Source organism: Patagioenas fasciata, chromosome 23 (genome assembly GCF_037038585.1).
Source record: "Patagioenas fasciata isolate bPatFas1 chromosome 23, bPatFas1.hap1, whole genome shotgun sequence".
Classification (NCBI taxonomy): domain Eukaryota; kingdom Metazoa; phylum Chordata; class Aves; order Columbiformes; family Columbidae; genus Patagioenas; species Patagioenas fasciata.
Window position 1 is genome coordinate 5,937,002 of NC_092542.1, and position 23,607 is coordinate 5,960,608.

At 49.3% G+C, this 23,607-nt stretch overlaps 1 protein-coding gene across 2 annotated transcripts; it reads right to left on the minus strand.

Annotated features, from left to right (window-relative positions):
• Window positions 1-666: 666 nt before the first annotated feature.
• LOC136111327 (protein DDI1 homolog 2) lies at window positions 667-23,171 on the minus strand. Of its 2 annotated transcripts, XM_065855413.2 has the most exons (10): window positions 22,970-23,168; window positions 19,069-19,198; window positions 17,344-17,574; window positions 14,921-15,047; window positions 13,056-13,183; window positions 12,359-12,487; window positions 11,538-11,641; window positions 10,944-11,133; window positions 6,712-6,774; window positions 6,479-6,616 (listed from the first exon to the last, which is right to left on the minus strand). In XM_065855413.2, exons 1-9 carry the CDS (start codon window positions 23,105-23,107, stop codon window positions 6,758-6,760), a joined length of 1,194 nt encoding a protein of 397 aa, XP_065711485.2. In that variant the 5' UTR covers window positions 23,108-23,168; the 3' UTR covers window positions 6,479-6,616; window positions 6,712-6,757. The 2 variants fall into 2 exon arrangements, with proteins under 2 accessions (XP_065711484.2, XP_065711485.2); XM_065855412.2 differs by lacking the exon at window positions 6,712-6,774 and having other exon boundaries at window positions 667-6,616; window positions 22,970-23,171.
• Window positions 23,172-23,607: the final 436 nt, after the last annotated feature.

The window sequence follows — 23,607 nt, forward strand, 5'->3', positions numbered from 1 at the left end:
AGTAGCAGCCCAGGTGTTAAAGCCTTCCCTAACCTGAAAGCAGACGCAAAATGCAGTTTGGCCCTCCTAATTAATACCTGCCTTAATGACACAAAATAACTTGGCTATAGTAGTGACAACAGCATCACGTGTAGAGCTCTGAACACACGAGGAGGAACCCGCTGTCCAAAAAGTGCTTTGTCACAGCAACCGATTCACAACCCTTCGTGTTTTTGGGCGTCTCCGCTCTCTGCGTTTCTGAGATTTAGTGGTCGAAAACTCAGTGCTCGTCTCAAGGAAAAGTGCGTCTGTTTTACAGGGTTTGAAAAGGAATCGCTGCTCCATGAGGCAAATGCGGCACTTCGGGTTCATTGACTGTGCCACAAGTTTCAGAGGAAGATCCTCAGCTCCTGCTTTCCAAATCTGTCAACTGACACCAAGAGAAGTTATTTCTAACTAAAACTCTCATGAGCTTTCTAGGGATCGGATGTCTCCAAAAAAATCAAGCCAACCATCTCCTAATCTGGCTGGAAATGAGGTGTTTATATTTTAGCAGAGATTTCTCCTCATTATGTTTGAAATAGCAACACTAAGGAAATTCTATTGGCTTTGCAATAAAAGGGTTTGAGCGCAGCGATGGTGACCTCAGAGAAACCAACCGCAGAAACACAGACAGACTAATCAAGCAACATTATGATAAAGTGTTTATTCATTTTTTTTTTAAATATCAAATTTTTTACACATCGATTTTGTTGATAAACAGTCCCCCAATATTAAAAAGAAATAAAAATAAAAAGAATCAAGTGTGTATTACTTTGGGCAGAACCACATCCCGCTCTCTGCTGACACCGCTCTCCTCCCTCGGCCACCGCGGGGACAACCGCGGCGTGTTCAGCCCAGAAGAGTAAATGACACAAACGCAACCAGCTTTAGGATTCCTGAGTATTGATTCCCTCAAGTTCCTTTAAATGAGTTCATAAAACTCTTTAAGCTAAAAAGCATCGAAGAGCGACCCGAACCGCTACGCGTTCCGATCGCGGACTAAGCTACACCTACACAGTGCAGGAAGAAATCTCTTGAACGCTTCCGAAGGGAATGAACATGAAACCGACCCCATTTCCCAAGCTGATTACTGAGAGATGCAGGTAAAAATACCTCAGGATTTGTCCTCTTTGAATTCACGTGCTGGGGAAGCTGTTTGGCAAGAAGTCCAAGTCTGGTGAAGAAACCTCTGGGATCTGTTCCTCCTTTTATTCATAAACGGCATAGTGGTTTAAAGAAAACTTATCTGGAAGTTAAGCATTCAGCGAGTACACTTAGATATTGCTACTTTTGAGGAAAGGAGACGGCAAGAGGGACAGACAAGGACAGAAAGAAGGGCACACATCTGGGAGGTACGGGGTTAACAGTCCTGGAGACCAAGTGTCTATGTGGAAAGGTGAACATACGTGAAAAGGTGAACATACGTGAAAAGGTGAACATACGTAGCAACAAGGCAGAGATTGTCAGGATAACACAGCTCAAATCCCGCAGCAGGTGAACGTGCCAAGGACCATCGCCAGGAGATATTTCCTCCTCTTGTCACAATTATCTGTGCCCAGAAACTTTCACGTCGGTATTTCACCCCACATCACCTCTAAACTCACCTAGAGCTTCGCGTATAGAAAGAGCGAGAGGACAAAAATACATCCCAGAAACCAAGAGCCGTGACCACCGCGGCTTCAGGAAACTGATGGACTTTTCAGACCGCAATAATGTTGCTAAGCTGATGTGATGTTAGTACGCTGGAGCACTGATGAGGAGGAGAAGAGTGAAGAGCTTTATTTTAGGCCAGGGCACGCGGCTCCTTGGAAACCTGACTTTTGGCGTTCCCTGTATGGCCGGCTCTAGCAGAACACAGAAACATTGCCACTTCACAGGCCAGGAACGCACAGAGAGCGGTTAAGGGATCGCGTACGGCAGAGAGGACACACGCACGTTAAAACAGGAGACGCCTCTTAGACAGCATTTGCTAAATACATATTCTAGTCCATTTTATTTTAACCTCAAATACTCACCACTGCCCAGATTTTCTCCAACATAAATCTTGCTCCTAACAACTTGTTCGTTAATTAAGCAGCACGCAGCAAGGCTCTGAAATTAGATTTAAATCACCAGGCTTGGACCAACTTGATAAAAGGGTTTTACAGGTATCAATCAATTGGGGTTCGGGCTTTGTTTCCAGCAGTTCTGAGGAAGTTACCCAGGAAATTCCAGCACTATTGAGAAATGCTTCAGTACAGCTATGGCAGAAGGGCAGACTTCCAAAATCATCTTTGACAAAGAGTAAAACTGAGCATTGAAGCAAGTTGGTTGATGCTCTAAAGCTTTCCTAGCATATATTCTCTATACGCAGCCCAAGTAAACATGGCCGTAAAACTAGAGCCTTTACCCTGGTGCAAAGCAGCGGTACTTCGTTTAGCGATAAGCAATTGCTTCTAAAAACATAAAGTGTAAATAGGAAAAGGGTCTAACATTGGACGGTTAACATCTGATGCTTCAAGAAGACGAACCCGCAGGCCCAGGGCGCAAATTCAGCTCTCGTGTCGACGTGCCAGGCCGGGGTTTGCTCCAGGACCACCTCGCTGGGACCCGTGGCGTGAAATCGGGAGCCGATTTGGCCATTCAGACTGAGGATGCTCTGGATCCGAGAGCCGGGAGCTTTATTCTTGTTGCGCTTTTGATAGTGAACCAGATGCAGATGGGAATGGGTCTAATATATTTCATTTCCTAAGGCTCCTAGAGAGAGATCTGATGACACTGTACCTGCCAAGCGTTACACAGGGGATCTTCGCTGATTTGAGGTGCTCATTGCAAGAATATTAAGAAGAACTCCAGCAGGGGTAACTCTTACCACCTGCACAGTGAAGATCATAAAGCCTCACCTCAGTAACTCATTTTGAACAGAGCCTGAAGGGAATTACTCAATGCTGCTCCAGCAAGAGGCTCCCGAACAGCCAAGCACCGTTTTTCCTACGCATGCCCGGATCCAACACCTGCTGCTCATCACGGGCCTGGCTGGTACATTCACAGCTCACGCAGAAGCTCCTTTCGAACACAGGAATGACTTAAAGCTCTTCATTATTCTAAAGGATCTCCTGGCTACCCAAGAAAACCCTGACAGCCACCGCTCCCTGACAGCAAAAACTCCTGCAGGTTCACAGCTGAAACCAAATTGCTGTTGTTTGTCAACGCCACCCTGCATGAAAAAAGCCTGGCGTACATGTAACAAACCTGCCAAGCAACAGGGAAAACAAAACACCAGGAACACAGGCCTGAGACAACAATAACAACAAACGAAAGCCATGAACAAAACCTATTTCCAGCCGCTGCTGGTCCATCACTTCAGGTTTAGCTCGAAGCAGAAAATTCGAGATGAACACTTGACACAAAGCCACGAATTCTGTGATTTGTAAGCGGGACAACGTAAAAGTTCCTACTTAAAATTTGGTGTCGTGTTTCAGCCACGCTTTCCTTCCCCAACAGTGTTTTGGGGCTCTGCAGAGCCATCGCTAAGTAGTTCATCCCCCCAAAAAAGCATCTGGAAAGGGCTTCCTGCAGCACAGCCTCGGCGAGCTGCTCACGGGGACTCCCCGAAAGGCCACGATGGTTCTAAAGCAGAAGCCACGTCAGTGCATTTGTTTCATAAACACTATTGGGGAGCCCTGGCCCTTTCAGAGGTATTACATTAGTACCCGGGCTTCCCACAGTTTGCGTTTCCGCAGCTGAGAGCCTGATCACCCCCGAACATCCACATCAACCTCTGCAGAGCTGATTTCTTCGTTCTGGTCGCATCCCCGCTCGGTGCATAGAGAACGCAGCCATGGACACAGCTCGTTCTTCCCCGGGTAGAGGGGGATTAAGAGCCATAACACATGGCTGGGTTGTTAAACAATTTCATCGTTAAGGTTTTGCCTTGAAGTGGTTGAGCTTGTTTTGTACGGGGGAAAAACACAATGTGGGCAATGCTAGAAAAAATAAAACTCCTTTTCCCTTCCCTCCCCACCTACGATTCATCCCAGCACATCTTCAAATAAGTTAAAACACTTCCGAAGGTTTGGTAGCACCAAATTCTATCCCTTCCCTTCTTCTATCCCCTATCCCCACCTTGTAAACTTGAACGCACTGGCCCAAGAGCATCAAAGGGTTTGGCAAAAACAGGCATCAGCCTTTGCCGCGCACACCCAAAACACACGCCTCCAAAATCCCCCTCCACAACCCCCTCGCAAAGTGTTACATGTCTGTGGGCACCTACGTACCTTTAGTAGCTGCCAAGAGTAGTTTCCTCAGTGTCACAGCTGGACATTGGGTTACAAAAGCGCAGGAGAGCTAAAAATCGGTGCAAATCCACCAAGTCCATTTACACAAGCGCCATTTGGTGGCCGCCCCACACGGAAACCTGCGGGCGCCTCCTGGCCCGTGCACACGCGCACGGTCAATTCGCTTCGCGCCGGACAGGGCAGTGACCGCAATGGCTTCTGCTTTTTTTATTCGTAACATTGGAGCTTATTCTAAAATTGTACATTTAAATAAAACCACTAATTTTAATCCAGTAGGCATAATTAAAAGCTAGCCTGTCCACACAATGCTAGGACGTTTTCTTTCTTTGAAAAGGCCAAATCTAACGAGTGAAACAGAAGAGACAAGTTACTTTGGCTGTAAATAATTAAAAAATCTGGCTCAACATTCTGTTTGTATGTTACGATGTGTAATTTAGATATGTCCTTTGAAAGAAAAAGCACCCCCGTGAGCTACCTCTTCCGTAGTTACGTAGGAACGACGATATTTTTGGCTAGCAAAATGAGAAGAGCCAGATCGGCGTTTCCATCCGCTTGTTCCAAAGCCTCGAGAGCTTCCCGCGTGGTAAAACCGGCGCCGAGGATCCGATCGACATCGGCCGCAGGGAAAGCAGGTGGTGAAGCGGCCGAGGAAAGTCCAGCACAGCCGGGTCGGGGGCGCAGCCGCGGTTCCTCACACCCACCCGACGGCCACGGCCCTTCAGCTGCAGAGCTGCTGCTTCCCCCGGCTGCTCCAGCGAACAGGCTCCGAGCATCTCCATCCAAAGCACACGTAGAGGAAACAGGTGCGTTTTCCTCTGAAGTCGGACTAGTCGGACTCTGAGAACCTTCTGCCCAAACCTCCGCTTGCTCAGAGCTCTGCTGCTGGTCAGATGTCGCTGCAGAATTCACCACGACCAAATCGCTCTCAGCCGAACACTCATGAATCTCTAAAGCACCTTCTCCGAGAGCTGACGGCACGTGACCGGGAGACCCAGCGCTGATGTTTCCTGCACCAGAATCACAAAACTGTTTCCCCTCTGCTCTTCCAGCTTCAGACCTCACCTCACAGGAGGAACAGCTCTGGTCCTGGTCGGCTGCGTCTGAACCTTTCTGCTCATCTTCAGAAAGGTCCTTCTGCTGCGCCGCTGGCTCTTGGTGAACCCCTTCCAGCCGAGGGACGTCTTCAGAAGCGAGGGTTTTACATTCTCCTTTCCGACTGATGATCAAGAGCTTGTGAAGCTCTTTCAAGGCTGATGCCAGACAAAAACACGGTTCTTCGGAAGGTCTTCCCGCATCCGTGTCCAGCTGGCGGGTGCTGGAGGGGGACGAGTTGTCTTGAGCCGCCAAATCAGACAACTCGTTATAATTGTCAGGAACTTCACTAGTGCGTTTGGACCGCGGGACGTCACCGGCGGCAAGCGGATCACTTGAGGAGGACGCGGGCTTCAGCGACTCCACCTCCATGGAAGAGATGTCCAAGTTCGGGTTGGACACACTTCTGTTCTCAGCCTGCTGCTTCTGCTCGCCCGCTCCAGCTACAGACTGCTCAACGACATCTATTTCCATGAAGGTTTCCGCGTGCGGGCAGCTCCGGGAGGCTGATGCTTGGATACTCCCTCTCACGCTGGACAGAGCTGTGTCCTCCAGGCCACCTCCTCTCGTTTCCGCAGGACGTTCTGGCTGGCCGGCTTCTTCCACAACAGAAGCTTCTGGGTCAGTTGTCTCGATTTGCTTCTCCAGATGTTCCTTCTCTGGTTCTTCGCATGCCTGATGGTCTATGGGAAGCTCATGCTTTTGCTCCTGTTCTGAAGACAGACACGTATCTTTATTTTGCCCGTGCTCAGCGTCAGCCAAATTCTTTTCTTTTGTCACTTCCAAAGGGTGTTCCTGACGGTGGTCTTGTTCTTTAGCGTTACATTCCTTTCGACTGTCAGCAATAAATGTGTCTTTGAGTGTCTTCTGTGAAAGGCAAGCTGGATTGCAACAGGTTACCTCCCCCGGCTGGGGAGAAGGGTCGTTATTTGCCGAGGAAGCGCTCTTGGAAAGATGCTGTAATGAGAGAGGATGTTGTTCTTCTGGGGTTATCTGGAATTCGGTTGGAGACTCAAAAGACTTGGCGGCTCTAGGATCAGTGGGCTCTGCGAGGCTAGATTCGGATGAGCAAATTGCAGCAGGGGCAGAGACAGAACGATCAAGTAATTGATTTGTGGGATTACAGATCTTGGAATTTAGTCCTGAAGACTGGACTGGATTTTGAAACCCATCAGAAGCTGGTAATGAGGGCATTTCCAGTGAGGTAGTTTCTTTGTCACTATTCTCTAACGGAAGACAGAAAGAAAAAAAGTAGTCAGGAGACACAAGAATCAGTTTTCACTGTAGTACCGAAAACGGATAAACCGCTGGCGATAAATACCTGGTCTGTGGCCCACTCCAGCTGCAGCAAACACACACTACATGCATCAAGGCTTCTGACGTTCTGTTTGGATTAGGAAACAAACACAGCACACTGGGGTTAGCGTTCAGAGCATGCCGCATGCACGGTCATCGTCCTGCGACCCCTCCCCACGGCCCGTCGGGACAGCGCACGAGCAGCGGGAGCCCCTTGGAGAACCACAGATGGTTTGGGTTGGAGGGACCTTCCCAGCTCCCCCAGTGCCCCCCCTGCCATGAGCAGGGACATCTTCACCAGCTCAGGTTGCTCAGAGCCCCGTCCAGCCTGGCCTGGATTCGTTATATCAAAATAAGTCTGTCGGAGAACAATTTAAAGGCTGTTCTGTACTATCTACGCCGCAGAGCAGCCCGTGGGTGATACTACACTCCTGATAAAATACCTGCAGCACGAGGCATGTGTCTAGCACCGCTCTGGTTTGTTCTCCGCACGGCTGAAGATATTGAAATGAGAATGAAGAGGGCATCGCAACTCTCAGGCTGTGTTCCCTGCAGCTATTGCCTTGCGATGGCCGGCGGAGCAGGCGAGCAAACATCAGCTTGATGCAAAAGCCTCAAGATCCCAGCGTGAAAGGCAGAAATCCCCGAAAGGAACGGCTGCCCAGGGCTGGGAAGAGCAAAGCAAGGGAAGAAACAGCCGGAAATCAAACCCAGCTCACTGTTTCCGATGGATTTCAGATCTCTGTCGGCAGCACCAAACACTGGGTCTTTTTGTCAGGCCAGATTAAATAACTGAATTCATCTTGCTAATGTATCAGCTCTCATTGAATCACTAATGTGACCTTTGCCTGTTCTGCCATTAAAACCCCACTCTGCCCAGCAGCAGCCATCCAAACAACAATCGGGATTTTGCGCTGCACGATTTGTTGCATTAGCTCCTTCCCCTTCCCAGAGGCCTTCAAACTCAGTGGTTTCAACATCAACCACTGTTCTACCTGAAATCTCTCTCTGTTCACAGGTGTACTGGGGCACAGCCAACCGCACGTACAGCCAGGATTTCCTTTACACGGCAGAAATCCACCTTTTTCTACTCATCTCTTCTTCTCCGTTAAATAAAACCGGTGCGCGACGGGCTGCGATGGGTCTGATCGATAGGCTTTGCTCTCAAACACGGCAGCCATGGCACAGAGCAATCCCTGCTGCTGGCCACACATCTGCTCTTCACGCAGCTACAACAACTTGGCGACGCTGGAGTATTAGAAAAGCCAGAGTTACCCTGCGGATTTCCACACTGCTCGCCTTTCCTAAGGGTGGCAAAGAGGCTTGTGAGGATACGGATGAAAAGCAGAGGGATCTTTTTTTGTTTCTACGCGGTAGGATTATGTTCACGCTCTCTGCTCACAAGCCAACACTTCAAAGAGGAAGCAGAATTGTGGTTTTGACTGTGTGGATCAATAATAAGGGTCTGATCAGCCAAATGCATCAGGATTTGCAGTGATTTATCCAGCAGGAGCTGCTGTTCAGCCAAGTGCTCAGCATCACCCTTCCGAGAGCCATCGTCATCCTCGTTCTGGGGTATCGACAGGAGCTGGATCCAGCCCCATCAAGGACATCGATCCATGAACAAACTCTCCTCCACAAAGCCCATGGTCAGGGATAAACCCCTCGCTACACCGGGAAAAGCCTGAGCCGTGGATGTGGTGGTTTTGTTGTAGAGAGGCTGCCTGGCTGAAAAGCTGTGTACAGAATACAATTCCTCCTAAAACAACTGGAGTTTTGCTGCCAGTTTTGTAAATCCCTCAGTTTCCCAGAGGCGCTGGGGAAAACGTGTATTAGCAGAAAAGAACAAGCTCTTTGAAATAAATGAAGCGGCCGTGGAGGTTCTAAATCGCAGTAAAACACATCACCTCGGCTGCCTTTGGGCAGGTGTTGGAACACCAGCGTGTCAGATGACAGAAATCACGAGCCTCGCCGAGGCTTGGGGGGATTAAATAAAGCTCAAAACTAATCCAGGTGCATTCAAAAGGAGAACTTCAATAACCTACAGATGGACGCAACGATTCTTATTGTACCATCTATCAGAAGGCAGCTAAAAATTGCAGCTGTTGTGAAAGAACACGGGGCTTTGCGAGGAGCTGAGCTTCCTCGGGGCTGCGTTACATTCTCCCTCTCCTGTTCTTTCACTCGGTTTTCCCGTTACCACCTAATTTTGGAAGTAAGTAATAGTTTGAAGAGGGTATATGTTAATATTCTGATTCCTTAGCGTATAGCCAACAAATACCTGTGGGCCAGGGGCTTGTGGTATGTCCGAGACCGACCCAGCGTCGATCCAAACAAGCCCCACCTCGGTTCTGTGCATTAAGGCAATACACCAAATGTGTTTCCTATTCTCATAAATCTTTTACATTCCTCCGGGGCTCAGCATCAACGGGAAACATCCGACTGCTGCTCAGCCTGGAGAAAGCCACGTGCCCTTTAGAACTGCGCTGGCACACAAGCAGCTTTGATTCCAGCCAGTTTAGGCATTTTTCATTATAAGCACTCGACTAAAATGCTGTTATTGTAAAGACTCTGATATTTTGGGCCGAGACGTTTACTTCTTATTTAATCCTTTCAGCAGAGAACTAAATCCAACCATGATGTCTGCAAAGCCTCCTCCAAAATGGAGAGAAATTGCAAAAACCAACCCAGGCTTCACATTTTATCAGGAGAAGAACTAATATTTACATGTGCACATTTTCTCTGCCCGGTTTTGTGAGGACACATGAGCCCAAGGTACCGAGTCCGACCATTCGTGATGCCAAAACCTGACGGGCAATGTCGAATCTGTGTTTGTGTTTCTATTTGCTGCAACTTAAGTTAATAACCATTCAAATGTGGCTTTAAATATCAAATGTGTAAACCATTTCTTGCTGATTCTTTAAAGCCAGGCCTGCCCCAGGATGGATTTGCACCTCTGGAAAACCTGTATTCTTGGAAAGGAAGAAAATTGGTCAAAGAGACCAATAAGTGCAGCCCTGTGCTCCCCTTCATGTAAATAACTTCATTATTTGCAAGAAACTCTTTGGACTATCAAGCAGCAACTGGGAAGTGTTAAAGAAAAATTTCAGTGCATTACAACTGGTTATATATATATAAATCTATGGTTAAATCTGGTTATTGCACTTCAATTTCAAACATGAGCGTGTTAGAGTCTTAAAAAAGCAGCAATAAAGATGTTGAAAAACTCAACTTTATCAGCTTAAACAGGACCTGGCAAAGAGTTTCGCATGTGTGTGGGAAGCAGAATGTTAGCGAGTGCTTCCAGAGGAAAACCTAGCAGTGAAACTCAAATGTTTCTATAAAACACTTGCATTAAAACGCTATCTTGAAAAGTTTTGGAGAAGGAATACACTAGGTGAGGTCTTCACAGCTTCACTGTAATAGCGGGGGAGAAAATCACGAAGCTTTCCTTTAGTCAAAAGCATACGCTGAAGTTAAGGGAGGAATTAAACAGCAAATCTGTGTTTCAGACAGTCTGGCTTTCAGTTATTTGGGCACCTCCACTTCAGTGAATTCTGCAGGTCCCTGTTGGCATTTGTGCAGCTCACGGATTCCAGAGGCACAGGGAACAAAGCTACGGGGAGGGCGAAATTCCCTTTGCAGATCACATTTAACGCTGATGATCCACATCGGGATGTGAATTCAGCTGCTGCTTTTGAAACGCAGAGCGACAGCAACCTTCAGCAAGAGAAGCAACTCGCCGTCCAAGCAAGCGCCATTCTAAGGAAATAATGCTGAACCAGCACCATTTCTACAAATCGCCGTGAACTTTTGTCCGGAGATTTGCACATACTGCTGCAGCTCCTCTATTCTTATAGGCTGCAGCTATTAAGAACAAGATTTGCGGAAGGCTCCACAAAGCCGCAAGAACATCACACAACCCAACCACGTCCCTGACTACAGCTCAACGCAGGTGACGGCTGCTGGAAACAACCATTTATCTCACACCAAGAAAGCGGAGCGGGTAAGAAGTTGTAAGGAGCACAGAAAATAACAGCGAGCACCACCAAACGCCTTCATGCAGCCAGATTTTGCTGGACAGAAAGGGAGAAGTGAAGGTAGAGGCCATGAGAATAAAGTCCCTTTTTCTCTCCGCGATTTACTCGCTGATACTGTATTAAACTGTATTTCCTCGGAGCTGAGAAAAGAGGACTGTGGACAGACAGCCCAAAAACCAAGTGCAGATCAATGTTTCAAGCGGGCTCTTCCCAGTACCTGCTTCCTCTACGGATTTCTGTATTGCTTCTGCCAGCTCCTGGTCCGCAATCTCCTCCGGCCGCACGTCCTCCCGCCCGGCCCCGTACGCCAGGCGGGCGCATTCGGGGAGCTCGCCCTCCGGCAGGAACGTGGTCTGCGAGCCGGTGGTGCCGATCACCAGCACGTTCTTCTTGAGATCAATGGAACACTGCGAAAGAGCATGGAGACATCAGGGGTCTGCGCGAGAGCCAGGCGATTCCCGGAAAAGAAGGAGAAATGAGTTAAATGATCCGTTTCCGACGGGAACAGCTAGTAAGCAGAGTGGGCCAAGAGCACCAGCTATAAGCGAAGGGCTCCATATTACTTAATTTGTAATAAATCATTCGGTCAGAAAGCTCTAAGCGGCTTTGATGAGAGCAAAAAACTTGTGGGAGCAGCCAGACACCCTATAGCTATCCATGATGTGTGCAGCCTATCTAATTATTTCATAACTGGCTGGAAGAAAATCCACAATTAACTCTCCCCAGAAAAATCCTAATAAATCTGCATTTATGTTGCACTGAGCAGTTAACTTGGAAGAGCCAGGAACTGTTTCAAAAGAGGTTTCATTACCTGATGCCTCTTGAGCATATCCAGTCCCAGCAGCATGTCCATGGGCTGCTCTTCAAGGATGGAGAAGGAACACGCCAGGAAATCCCCTTCGATCTGGACCTGAGCTGAAATACAACAGCAACGAGTCACCATCTGCACCAAACCCACTGGGTAATGTGAAACCGGAGCCCCGACGTACTGTTTTGGTCACAGAAAATCTGGCCTTGTGCAAACCCTGGGGACTACAGCCTCAGGTAGTTAATTATTTTAAAAGCTGGCCTGCTCTAGAGCTTTAAGTGCAGCTTATCTAACCCTCCAAGCTAGAGGAGCTGCATAGAGCTTGTTAGAGTACAAGTTTAGGAAGAAATCACAGTGAAAAGACTTGATTTTACAGATAATAAGGACAATTTCTCACCCAGAAAACCCGCACAAGAGCACCTTCTCTTTCCCAAGGAATATGAAACACTCTACTGCACTGGAACCCTTCCTGAGCAACTCGTACCGCCCAACAATCCCACCCAGAACAGGAAAGATCCTGCTGTTTCACATTATTTCACATTAGCCCTGTTTTCTTCACTCAGAGCGAACACACCCTCCGAGCTGAGCGCTCCCTCACCTTCAAGTGCGAACGCAATTCCATTTAAAAGGCATTAAACAAGACAGAAGCCAGAGTACTGCGCCCGAGACAAACGAACATATTGCAGATGCACTTTTATTCCTTTCTTTTCCTCCGCGGGATTTTCTAACAATTACAGCATTAACCCAGATACTCCTCGGTGCCAAGACTGTGGGAAATGCAGTCAAAGTGCCGCAAAAGCTGCCCAAAGAACGCCAGCGCTTACCTAAGTGCACTCTGCCGATTATTTTCTGCGTCCCCACGCCTTTGGCGATGCCGGCCCACCGCCGATCCACCAGCCGCATGATGTTGCACCTTTCGGCGCACGCTTGGCTCATGATGGTCATCTGGGCACCTACCAGTGACAGAATTAGCGTTAAATCCCAACAGCTCAGCACAAATTCCAATTCTCTCCGGGAAGGGTTTAAAATCTTGCACTCAGCAGCCGGGAAACAAAGCCGCCTGCATCAGGAAACTGCACAGGGCATAAATTCTGCTGTATTGAACTGACAGTGCACACACAGAACAGCACTGAATAGTAAAGTACATTTACTGTAGAGCTGGAATAACCCCAGGTATTTCTCCTTTAAGGATGTGGATGGGAAGCACTGAATTAAAGGCTTGTGAAATCCCCCTCGTGTAAAATGAGATAAGACACGTGGCCGTGACCTTTCTGGCATCGGAGCCCCAGAAATTCCCCCAGGAGCCTTGACCTGAGGTGTTCCAGCACTCACACGCGCTGCTTCTCTCAATAATTCGCTCCATTCGCTTTAAACAACGCCCAGGCTGCTCTCGGGTTTCCAAATCTTGTAGTGCAGTGTTTTATGATGGAATTTTTGGGGAAAACTTCTAGAAGGAACATTTACTGTCTCAGTGAGGGAAAGGAGAACGTGGAGAGAGAGATAAAAACAGGGGCAATTCACCTGAGTCAACAAAGGCTTTCACTGGATGTCCATTGACTTTGCAGTTGATGTACAGCATCACCACCTGGCCAAAGCTCTCGGGGGCCTCCTCCATTGCTATCGTCATGTTTTCTTCAATGTTTTGTTGCCTGAATTTAAGAGAAGGGAAAATCAGACCTTCCATCAGTCAAACCATATAAGCATCCCTCCAACTTACAAACAGCCGAGGTAATCCCGCCTGCTGCAGCTCACCTTACAGCCAGAGTCGGCTTCATTAGCAGGGGGATTGCGGAATGACCTAGGCTTAATCCAGACACACCCAGGGGCTCCCAGCAGCCTGTTCCTTGCCTAACTCACCCTGCGGCGCCAGGCGACCTTGTTTGCGACAAAGCTGTCACGGCAGAGTTAACCTGGAGAACTCGCGAGCACAAAACCTGCCTCATGATTACTCACTCTAAAACACAGCACTGAGAGCACACGATGGAGATGTTGCCAGTAGCTACGACGCCGGAATCCCACACAGCAGAACGTTTAAATCCTCCAATGTTTCCCTGGAATCTTTCTCCTTTCCAGAGACAGGGAGGGAGGGAGATGAGCAAAACCTCAACACCGAGAGCACAAGACCTTGCTGCAAATTCAAGCCTACAGAAGAAACACTCTTCAGAGAGCCCATCACAGCCCCTACAGTGATCTGGGAAGTGATGGGTCCGTGTAGCGACTGCATCCGAAAGAGCTTTATCTACCAAAAAGGGGAAAGAGCTTCCAATTTTGATGCCATTTTTCTGCCTCAGCAGGGAAAACACCCCCAAGCTGTGCTCTTACCCATCTTCTACACAGCAGGAGCCTTCCCACAAGATGTGGTTTCTTGGTAGGAAGGTAAAAAAGGCAATGGCATCCACTTGGGAGCTAAAGCACCCACTGCCAGTCCCACTTCGTGTACATATACAGTGCTTAATCTTCAGTTTGTTTTCCTGTCAAAACCGTTATTCTGTTTTCTCTCTGCTCGACTCTCCACCCAAGATACACTTGAAGTGTGTCTCCAAAAAATCTGAGGCTCACAGTAGCTCCCAAGCAGCCTTGGACACAGCACATTTAATTAAGCAAGGAGTTCGGAGAAACTAATTGGGGTGTGAAATCTGGGGACTGCTGGATGCCCAAACTGTTCACTGGCAGCTCCTCAGCCTTGGGCACATCGCCTTTATCTGTCACCTTGTCTAAGGAGGAAGGAAAGTGCTCCTAAGCCTCCAAGCAATGTTTCGCTATCTACAAATGTATATTTTTCTGCATTGCTGAGCTAAGCATTTATCCGGCACCAACACCTTGCCAGTCATAACGCAGGAATGACTCTTATCACAAATTAATTTCGGTTTTGATCAACTACGCGCCTGTATCACAAAGACGTTGTCTTTATTGGGGAAAAAAAGCACCTGTCATGTTCTGACTCAAGGATTTATCACTCCATTTAAGAAATCAAGCCTAACGCAATTACATTTGGATGACAGCAAAAGGGAGCGTGCGCTGATGAGCAGAACGTATTTTTACAGAACATCTCTTCTGACAGAGCGATCTTCAGAGTCTGCAATCAGCCACAGACACCAAACAATTAGCAGCACACAAAACCAAATCTCAGCAGCAGCTGGGAGAGAGAAATGACGCCAGGTTGCTGCGCAGAGCTCAGCTTTGAGACTAACAGAGCTCAGCTTTGAGACTAACACAGGCCCAGCTCTGCGGTTCAAAACACGCCCCATGCACCCAAGTGCCGCCTCTCAAGAGGATCTCGGCCAAGCGCTTCCCACAAGTGCTCTTGTTCCAGAAAAAGCACCATGGATGGTGGAAAAAAGCACCGTGAAGACGTCCAAAGCCTGCAAGTGACTTTGGTTTGTTACCTTATGTCTTCTTCTATCTTGGCCTGGGCCTCAAGATCGAAAGGGTCAGCAGAATAGAGTCGGATCCTCTCCTGCTCCCGCCGCGCTCGGTCCTTCTGCTGTTCCAGCAACACCCTGGTGAACTTCTCTGCAGTAACAAGGAGAGACAGAAAAGCTTTTTACTGGAAATTACTCTCACAAATCAAGTTCTGGCAGAGCAGACTCTTCTTTTTGATGCCAGCGTGCACTCAGGGGTAGACTCAGCCACACAGGCTTCCTCTGAAAGCAGCACCGACGGGCCTCAAGGGATCGGCGGCAAACTTGGGAACCCGCTGAGATGAAAAGCAACAGGACAGAGCTCCTTCTCCTCATGCCTGGTACCCAAACTCAGCACAATCAGACCATATGCATATGATCAAATCAAATGCATATGCATTTTTATAGAGAAGAAAAATGGAAAGAACAGGAAACTGAAAACAAAGAGGTGCCATTAAAACAGTAATTGACTCTTGTATTGCAGAGAGAATCGCTGCACAATACTCAAAAATAAAAAAACAGCTGCAAAAATCAGCAGATAAATGAGACCCAAAGCAGAAATCAGGACTGTAGAACTGCACAATTAAAATGAGAAGCCTGAGCGCATGGGTATTTAGAAGGGAGATTTCACAGCTCTGGGTATGACGGCCCTTCTACAAGAACAGTTTGCAAAATCCATCACGTTTTACACTCAGCAATCCCCAGTAAAATAACACTCTGCAGATCCAGCAAAGGGCACACGCAAAACTGTAAGAAATAAAACGGCCAACAACAAAACTTATTTTGAACTCGAGCAACACAGGCAGAGACAGAGCCATTACAATCCCTAAAGCTGAATTCCTAGCACCAAAATCAAGACGTCCCAGGTGGGACAGCTACTTGGTGTTTAAGGACACAGTTTTCAGATCCCCATTTTTTGGATGGCCTCTGCCTATTTTCCTGCTTAGAAAACGTTTCCAAAAAGACCTGGCAATAAATTAAGTTCTGTAAACACAGAAGGTTGTGGGTTTGCTTCTAGAAATGTAATTGGCATGAAGAAGCGCTCTGGCTCAAAGGCTGTTACACGTTCAGGAAGACACTGGGAATGTTTTCTTGAGTTTGTTTGCTTGTTTTTATAAATTAGGCTTCTGTACAGCAGGTGCCTTCTCAAGCACTTGCGGTGCATCCAGCACAGTCACACGACACGTATCTGTGTGTGTATTTGAGCTCAGCTGGATCTGTGCCCAAACTGCGACAGCAGCAGCACAGAACGACGGAAACACGACCAGATCAAACCCCACTCCCTTCTCACTGTGGTGATTTGGGACTATGAACACACACCTGAATCCAAGTTTAATGCACACAAGACAAGACAGATCAGCAGATGAGCCAGTGCTGGTTGTCTTGGGCTTAACCTCTTGTTTCCCGTGTCAACAGCAGCACATCAGCTCATGGTGATGGGAAAAACTTCTCTCCTGCACTATGGACACAGCACTCAGAGGCGTGAAAAAGCAAAGGACGTGGTTATGAGCTAAAGTCAGAATTAAAAAATTAAACAGGCTGACAATATCCATGCCGGTTCCTTTCTGGCTTCCTTTAATCAAGAGAAATCTCTAGGATGTAACCTTGGAAGCTGAAAAAAAGTCTCCTGCCGGAAGCGCTTCCTCTCCGTTCATTTCCCCAAAATCAAGGGGATTTATTTCCTAACTAAAGGTCTTGCGGCAGTTTGGAAGCGCATCCTCTGCTGCCCACACCACCGCTCTGTTCTCACACTATAAAGACACTGGAGTTCAAAGCTTTTGGCACATGAAGAACGAGGGACCAACATGAGCTTCTCAACTATAGAGGAAGCAAAGGACACACGACAGGGCTTCAACTGTGCCCAAAACACGTGAAAACGCTGTCAAGATGAACAAAGACTTAAATATTTATGACTATTTCTATTGGAAAAGCTCCCTGAAGAGGCTGTTTGCTGGTTTCTTTTCCTCTGACGTCCGCTTCCGCAGCAGCTAAGCGTTAGGGACAGGGCTGGGTTTACAGCGTCCTGCGCTGTCGAGGTCTCAGCGGGTGCTGGGCTGCAGCAAACACCCCGTTACTGGAAAACAAGCACTCAAGGAGTCTTAGAATAAAAATCAGGAGCTGAGCCACTGGTCTTCACAGAAACTCAACTTATCTGTGCAGCTGGTATTTCAAAGTAGGGGACAGAGGAGATTAAAGAAGCCAAGCAAGAGAAATACGTCCAAGTTGTCAGAAACAGTCTTGTTAGGAGAGGAACTCTGCCTCGGGTGCTCCCAACAGGCGCCTTTTATCAGCATCAATGAGCCGGCAGCGAACGTCCCAGCTAGTTAAAAACCCGTGGCCGCCTTTTATTAGAACTGAGTTCAAGCCAGGTTTCAAACCACCTCCTACAGACGAAAAACCCGCCTTACCGAGGTCTCCGCTGAGCAAAGCCTCGGCCAGGGGCGGATTGCGCTCCTTGAGCAGGGACAACTCGTGGGGGTTCGCCAGCAGCATCTCCCGCAGCAGCGCCGGGTTGTCCAGACCCTGCGGGAACGAAGGCGCATCGGGGGGCGAGGGCCGCGGGCGCTGTGCTGGCGGCGGCTGCTGCTGCGTGGACGTCCCCGGAACCGCGATGCTGCTGAAGTCGATCCGCGGCAGACCTGGAGGGAAAAAGAAGTCAGAGACGTCAGTGCTTCACAACTGTGTCCAGTTCTGTGCCCTCAGTTCCAGAAGGACAGGGAACTGCTGCAGAGAGTCCAGCGCAGCCACCAAGATGCTGAAGGGAGTGGAGCATCTCCCGTGTGAGGAAAGGCTGAGGGAGCTGGGGCTCTGGAGCTGGAGAAGAGGAGACTGAGGGGTGACCTCATTAATGGTTACAGATATATAAAGGGTGAGTGTCAGGAGGATGGAGCCAGGCTCTTCTCAGTGACAACCAATGATAGAACAAGGGGCAATGGGTTCAAACTGGAACACAGGAGGTTCCACTTAAATATGAGAAGAAACTTGCTCCTGGTGAGGGTGGCAGAGCCTGGCCCAGGCTGCCCAGGGAGGTTGTGGAGTCTCCTTCTCTGCAGACATTCAAACCCGCCTGGACCCCTTCCTGTGGAACCTCAGCTGGGTGTTCCTGCTCCATGGGGGGATTGCACTGGATGAGCTTTCCAGGGCCCTTCCAACCCCTCACGTTCTGGGATTCTGAGAAAAACATCGTGGAAAAAAGACACGGGAAGGATGAGCCGCTCTAAATGCTATAGTATTAAGACCGGATTCTGTGAATTTGTGCCGGGAGCACGGCCACGTGCTCAGGTTACTGGGTTAGGAGTGCTCGCACGTATTTATGTCACTGGTCCAGCCTTCTATCTGGCCTGTTTTTTTATCCTCCGAAATGCACTTACTGCATCGCAGACTACAGTTATTCGCAGCTTCGCGGATGTGAATAGCAAACAGAGCACTCGCAAAGCTAAACCCAGTGTCTCTAAGGCACTTCTGAATCTCTCAGATTAAAGAAAAGCAACATTTCTGCAGACCTGCATTGCAGGTATGGATTCCCCAGCTGAGGCAGGAAGATGGGCACCTCAAGCAACGCTTCCACACCCTCCTCCACCAGCGGAACCTCCTTTTCCAGTGATATTTTGTGGCGGAGGTTTGCTGGGAAGCACTGCAGAAGCGGGACAGAGGAGCGGGGCCGCGCTCGGGCGCCATCAGAGGAACCTCTCGCGTGTCCACACGATTGGGTTTGTTAAGATGCAGCTTCTCCGGGAATTTGTCACAGCGCAGATTCAGGGGCGTCGATGTCGCACATCGCGACAGCCTGTTAATGTGTCTGAGCTGCACGGGCTGCGAATTACTGCACCACTGACACCCAGCGGGAAGGGAACTGGTGGTTGTATGAGAATTCGCATACCTTTACAAAAACTGCAGTTCTCAAGCAGTTACCTTCCTCACCTTCTCTGTATTCCCCCCCAAAAAACAGTAAAGTGGTATTTCCTTTCTTAAAAATAAAAAAACATTCAGTAACAAACCCTTCACCCAATTTTAAAAGCATCCCTGCCCACCCTGCTTCCTAAATATTTTGCCTAGTGAGACTGACACCAGCATTCGATAAATACTGAGACATTTGGGTGCTCAGAGCAGAAGGCAGCACAGCCCCAACTCACCTGGGAAGCAGATCGAGGGCCGCGGCTCCACCGTCTCCTTCTGCCGCAAAATCACCACGTCCCCATCTTTCAAGCCATAGGAGGCCAGAGATCTGTTGTTGTCCGTCAGAGGCCGCTCCGCATAGACTATCTGGTCAGGGAGAGAGCGCGACAAAGCTGACATCGTTTTGCCCCTCTTTCATTTTGTTAGGAAAGTGTTCTGGTAAACCCTCTGCCTTTTCCCACAAGACGGTTCCCCAGAATAACCAGTTTGACGGGGACCTCAATGGATAGCTCAGTGATTTCCAGTCTACTTCACTGACACAACTCTGCTGAGACTCTGATGTTCAGCACCCAAAGACATCACTCCTGAAATCACAGTTAGTCCACAACAGGGAATTAACTTCTTCTGACTATAGAAACACAAAGCCACACCATTTTCCGTCACAATAACCTGATTTAATAAGGGGTCCACAGATTAAACATGAAAACATATTGAGATAAAAATGAGTAATCACCACAGGAACATTTCTGTTAAGACCAGACCTGTAATAGCTACAAATGTCCTAAATTACAGGGAAGCAAAAGAAATAAAATCAATTAAAAAGGTGCTTTATGGCAATAAAAGTTCCCAGAAATAGTATCTGAAGGTTCCTGCGCCTTTACGGGAGCAAAACAAGCCCGGACAGATGGGCTGAGCAGCCTCCCAGTGCTGGCAGGAGCCCAAAGCTGGAGAACTCGGCCTAAACCTGCCCGGTGTAAGATCAAATTTCACGTTTACCAGTTCGGTTTAGCAAGACCGCGTCTCCCTGCGGGTCTGGAAAAGGCTGGTTCAGCAACAACAGGTTTGCCGCAGGTCGGGACTGGCAAAGCTGCCTCGGAGAAGCTTTCGCAGCCCTGGCTCTACCCGATGTTATCACGAGTAGCAGATGCAATATGAATATCCCCCAAAAATATCCCAAAAAACCCAATTACTACATGTCTTAAGGTCTGGAAAACACTACAAATTTCACTGCTTCACTCCACCAACCCTGAAATATTATAGAGAATCCCGCTCCAAGTGGAGATTCATCATCAGAGGTGGTGCCAAAAACAAGGCAGAAAAAGGAAAATAATAAGAACCACATGCAATGGCAATTGGAATTAGAGAAACAAGCACGAGCATCCTACCTTCTCATTAACAACACGCTTAACGAGCTCAGCGGGACTGCACCAGACTGGGTCCCTTCCAAAGCAAACACAAGCTGCAGTAAGGTGCGCGGTGTCTACTCCAATGCTTTGCAAGATGCTACCGGTGTAATTAAGGTCATTTTGTGACGATGAGAGTCCCCGTGCACCCTCTCACGTTACCGGACGCACCACTGACTCTAACGCCGCTGCCCGCAAACAAGCTCAGTATAAATCCAAACCGCACATGCAAATCTGAAACGGCAGCTTCCCCGTGCAGACAGCAGGAAGAGCCAAGTTAATCTGTTTAAGTGAGGTTTTACCTCTTCATCCGGCTGGGATTGGATTTATGAGCGTTCGGCCGTGACGCCTCCGACAAGGAATTAAGTGCCCGGCGCTCACTCTACATCCATTAGCAGCACGGCTTGATGTGCTTTCAACCCACCCTGCTCTGCTGTTAAACTGATGTAATTTTGTTGCGTTCTGTCTGGTTTGGAGCATATTTTTGTAAGCGAGCTCACACACCGGCCGCGTACCAGTTCTTCTGGAGGTGAGCTGGGCAGGGATGGGCACCAATACGGTACAACGGCCGCATTTTGGACAATGCCGTGAGGTCGAACATCCTTACGGAGCACAGAACCACCATCGAGGGTGCTTGATACCACCAGCAACCACAAATCAACCCGCATTCAGAACCCATTAAGTCTTCCAGCCAAGAGCAGGAGGCGCACGTAGAGAAAGAGAAACGAAGGGAATTAACAGTGCTGCCAGAAAAACGCAGGGATCTGTCCCCTCGCCATAAACGCCACCGTCTGGGTGCGTGGAGGAAACCACAGTGAGAATTATTTTCCCCCGGCTTGCCCGGCTCCTCTTATCAGGGCAGCCAGTCCCTGTTATCTCGCGCTGCCCTCCCTGCCGTGTGAAACCTCCCAGCCCCCCAGCTCACCTCCACCCCAATTAATTTCCCCAAAGAGCAGAAAATAAACCCAGGATTAACCCTCCCCCATGCACAGCTGTGGTTTACTCCACCCTGCACAACCCTGACAATTAAATTCACCCTCTCTTTTGTGCCAACGCGCACCTTGGTTATGGAAACATGGCAGTAAAGAGCAGTAGTAAACCAGCAAACTGGGTAAATGTAATTCTGCCAGTTCGTGGAGGATGGTTTGAGCCCACAAAATCCTTCTACACAGCAAGCTGCCTCACTGATAACTTTAATTTTAGAACTTTTTCCCCACAAAGGTCTCGAAACACTTCACAAACACTGGGTAGAAAGAGGAGAGACAGAGAAACAATAAATACACAGTAAGAAAACGTGAAAATAAAGCGAGATGCTGCAGAAACAGCAGATGGGTGAGCAGAAGGGACGCAGAGGTGGTGACAAGAAGCACAGCGCTGATCCCCGGTACCTGCGACTGATAAAACTGCAAACGCCGCAGCAGTTTAATTGCAGAGGAAGGGAACTCTTGGCAAAACATAAGCAGGAAAATCCGTGACCCCTCATTATCCTAAAACACACCCAGAGCTGGCAGGTGACACGAGGGGGACAAAGTTGACCATGATGACTTTACACTCCATGTGACCATGGAGTTGTGCCCATTCCTGGTGGTGAATTTGGGTGCTGTGACAGACACAGGGCAAATAGGAACCTTTATTTAATGTGGTTTCTCTCATCCTACTTACCAAAAATCAAGATTTTATTTTTCCCTTAAAGGATAATCCACCTCATCCGAATCTTCTCTTCCTGCCCTCTCTAGACTGACCTCCCACTCCCAAATAAAAGGCTCCTTGAAAGAGGGGAAAAGCAAAACGCCGCGGGTGAAGTGTCGGGAACCTGCTCGGCGAGGGAACGTGGCCAGTGGAGCCGTTTTCCCACCGCTGACTAATATTCGCTCGACTGGAAAAATACTTTATTAATTTCGACTGGGAAAAGGCTCAGGGAGCAAAAGCCGTCACCACAAATCTCCACAAACTCTGCCAAGCCGGCAGACACAGAGCCGACATCGCCCCGTCCGGCGACGCGGCAATAAATGGGTAGAAATTGCAAAAATAAAAGTGCATTGAACCCAAAACAGTGAGTGAAACCCAGAGGGACAGACAGACGGACGGGAGCGCCCCCCACGCCACGGCCCGTCTCGAGTTTTTGGGGCTGGAGGGGGATTTTGGTTGGGGAAACAGGGGGGACGCACCGTTCTGTCCCCCACCTGTAAGAAAAACATGGGGGGAAAAGCCTCAATCCGCCCTTTCCACCCGAAACACCCGCAGCAGGTTGAGAGGGTAAATAAACCTTGTTTTTCCTCAACGTTTCAGCCTCGTTCCCCGCGGTCTGAGGGGACAACGGGGCCCCCGCCGGTTCCCTCCCTCTCCCTCCACATCCTTCCTCGTCAAAACTCCAAATTCCTCGGAAAACTCAAGAAAAACTCAAGAGAACCCTTTTTTTGTCCTTTTCAGCTCCACTGCGGGAAGAGACCGAATCCTTCCCGGAGAGACCCCGGTAAGACACCGAGTCACCAGAGACCCGGAACCCTCTCCTGAGGGGGAAAAAAAGAGAGGGTTTTGAGGGAAAAAAAGACGCGTTTCTCCTCAAAACTGAAAGGTCAGTGTGAGGAGGGTCCCTCCCACCCAGGATAAGCCCCAAACTCGGGGCCCGGGCGGGGCGGAGCCCTCGGGAGCTGCTGAGGGGAAGCGGCCCAGGGGACCCCGGGGGTGCGGGGGGGAACGAGCGGGCCCCTCCCCGCCGTGCTCAGGGCCTGACCTGGCTCTCGGCCGCCGGGATCCCGGACTCCAGCTCGCACAGCGCCCGGAAGTTTTGCAGTTCGAAGTCGGCGTCCACCTGGAGGGAGAAAGTGAGCTCGCTGCGGTCGCGGCGCAGGCAGAACACGGTGAGCAGCATGGCCGACCCGCCGCCGCCACCGGCCCCGCCGCCGCCAAGTGCCGTCGCCGTCAAGCGCCGCCGCCGTCGCAAAGCGCCCGCCCCCCACCGGGTGAGGGATCAGCCGTCAATCAGAGGCGCTCGACCAATCAGCGGGCGACTGGAAGGAGCGGGGCGGTTCCTTCTCCATGCGGCCGCACGGGGTGGTCCCAGAACACAGAACCACAGGAGGGGTGCAGGGACCCCAGGATCCCAGAATGTCAGGGGTTGAAGGGCCCTGGAAAGCTCACCCAGTGCAATCCCCCCATGGAGCAGGAACACCCAGCTGAGGTTCCACAGGAAGGGGTCCAGGCGGGTTTGAATGTCTGCAGAGAAGGAGACTCCACAACCTCCCTGGGCAGCCTGGGCCAGGCTCTGCCACCCTCACCAGGAACAAGTTTCTTCTCATATTTAAGTGGAACCTCCTGTGTTCCAGTTTGAACCCATTGCCCCTTGTCCTGTCACTGGTTGTCACCAAGAAG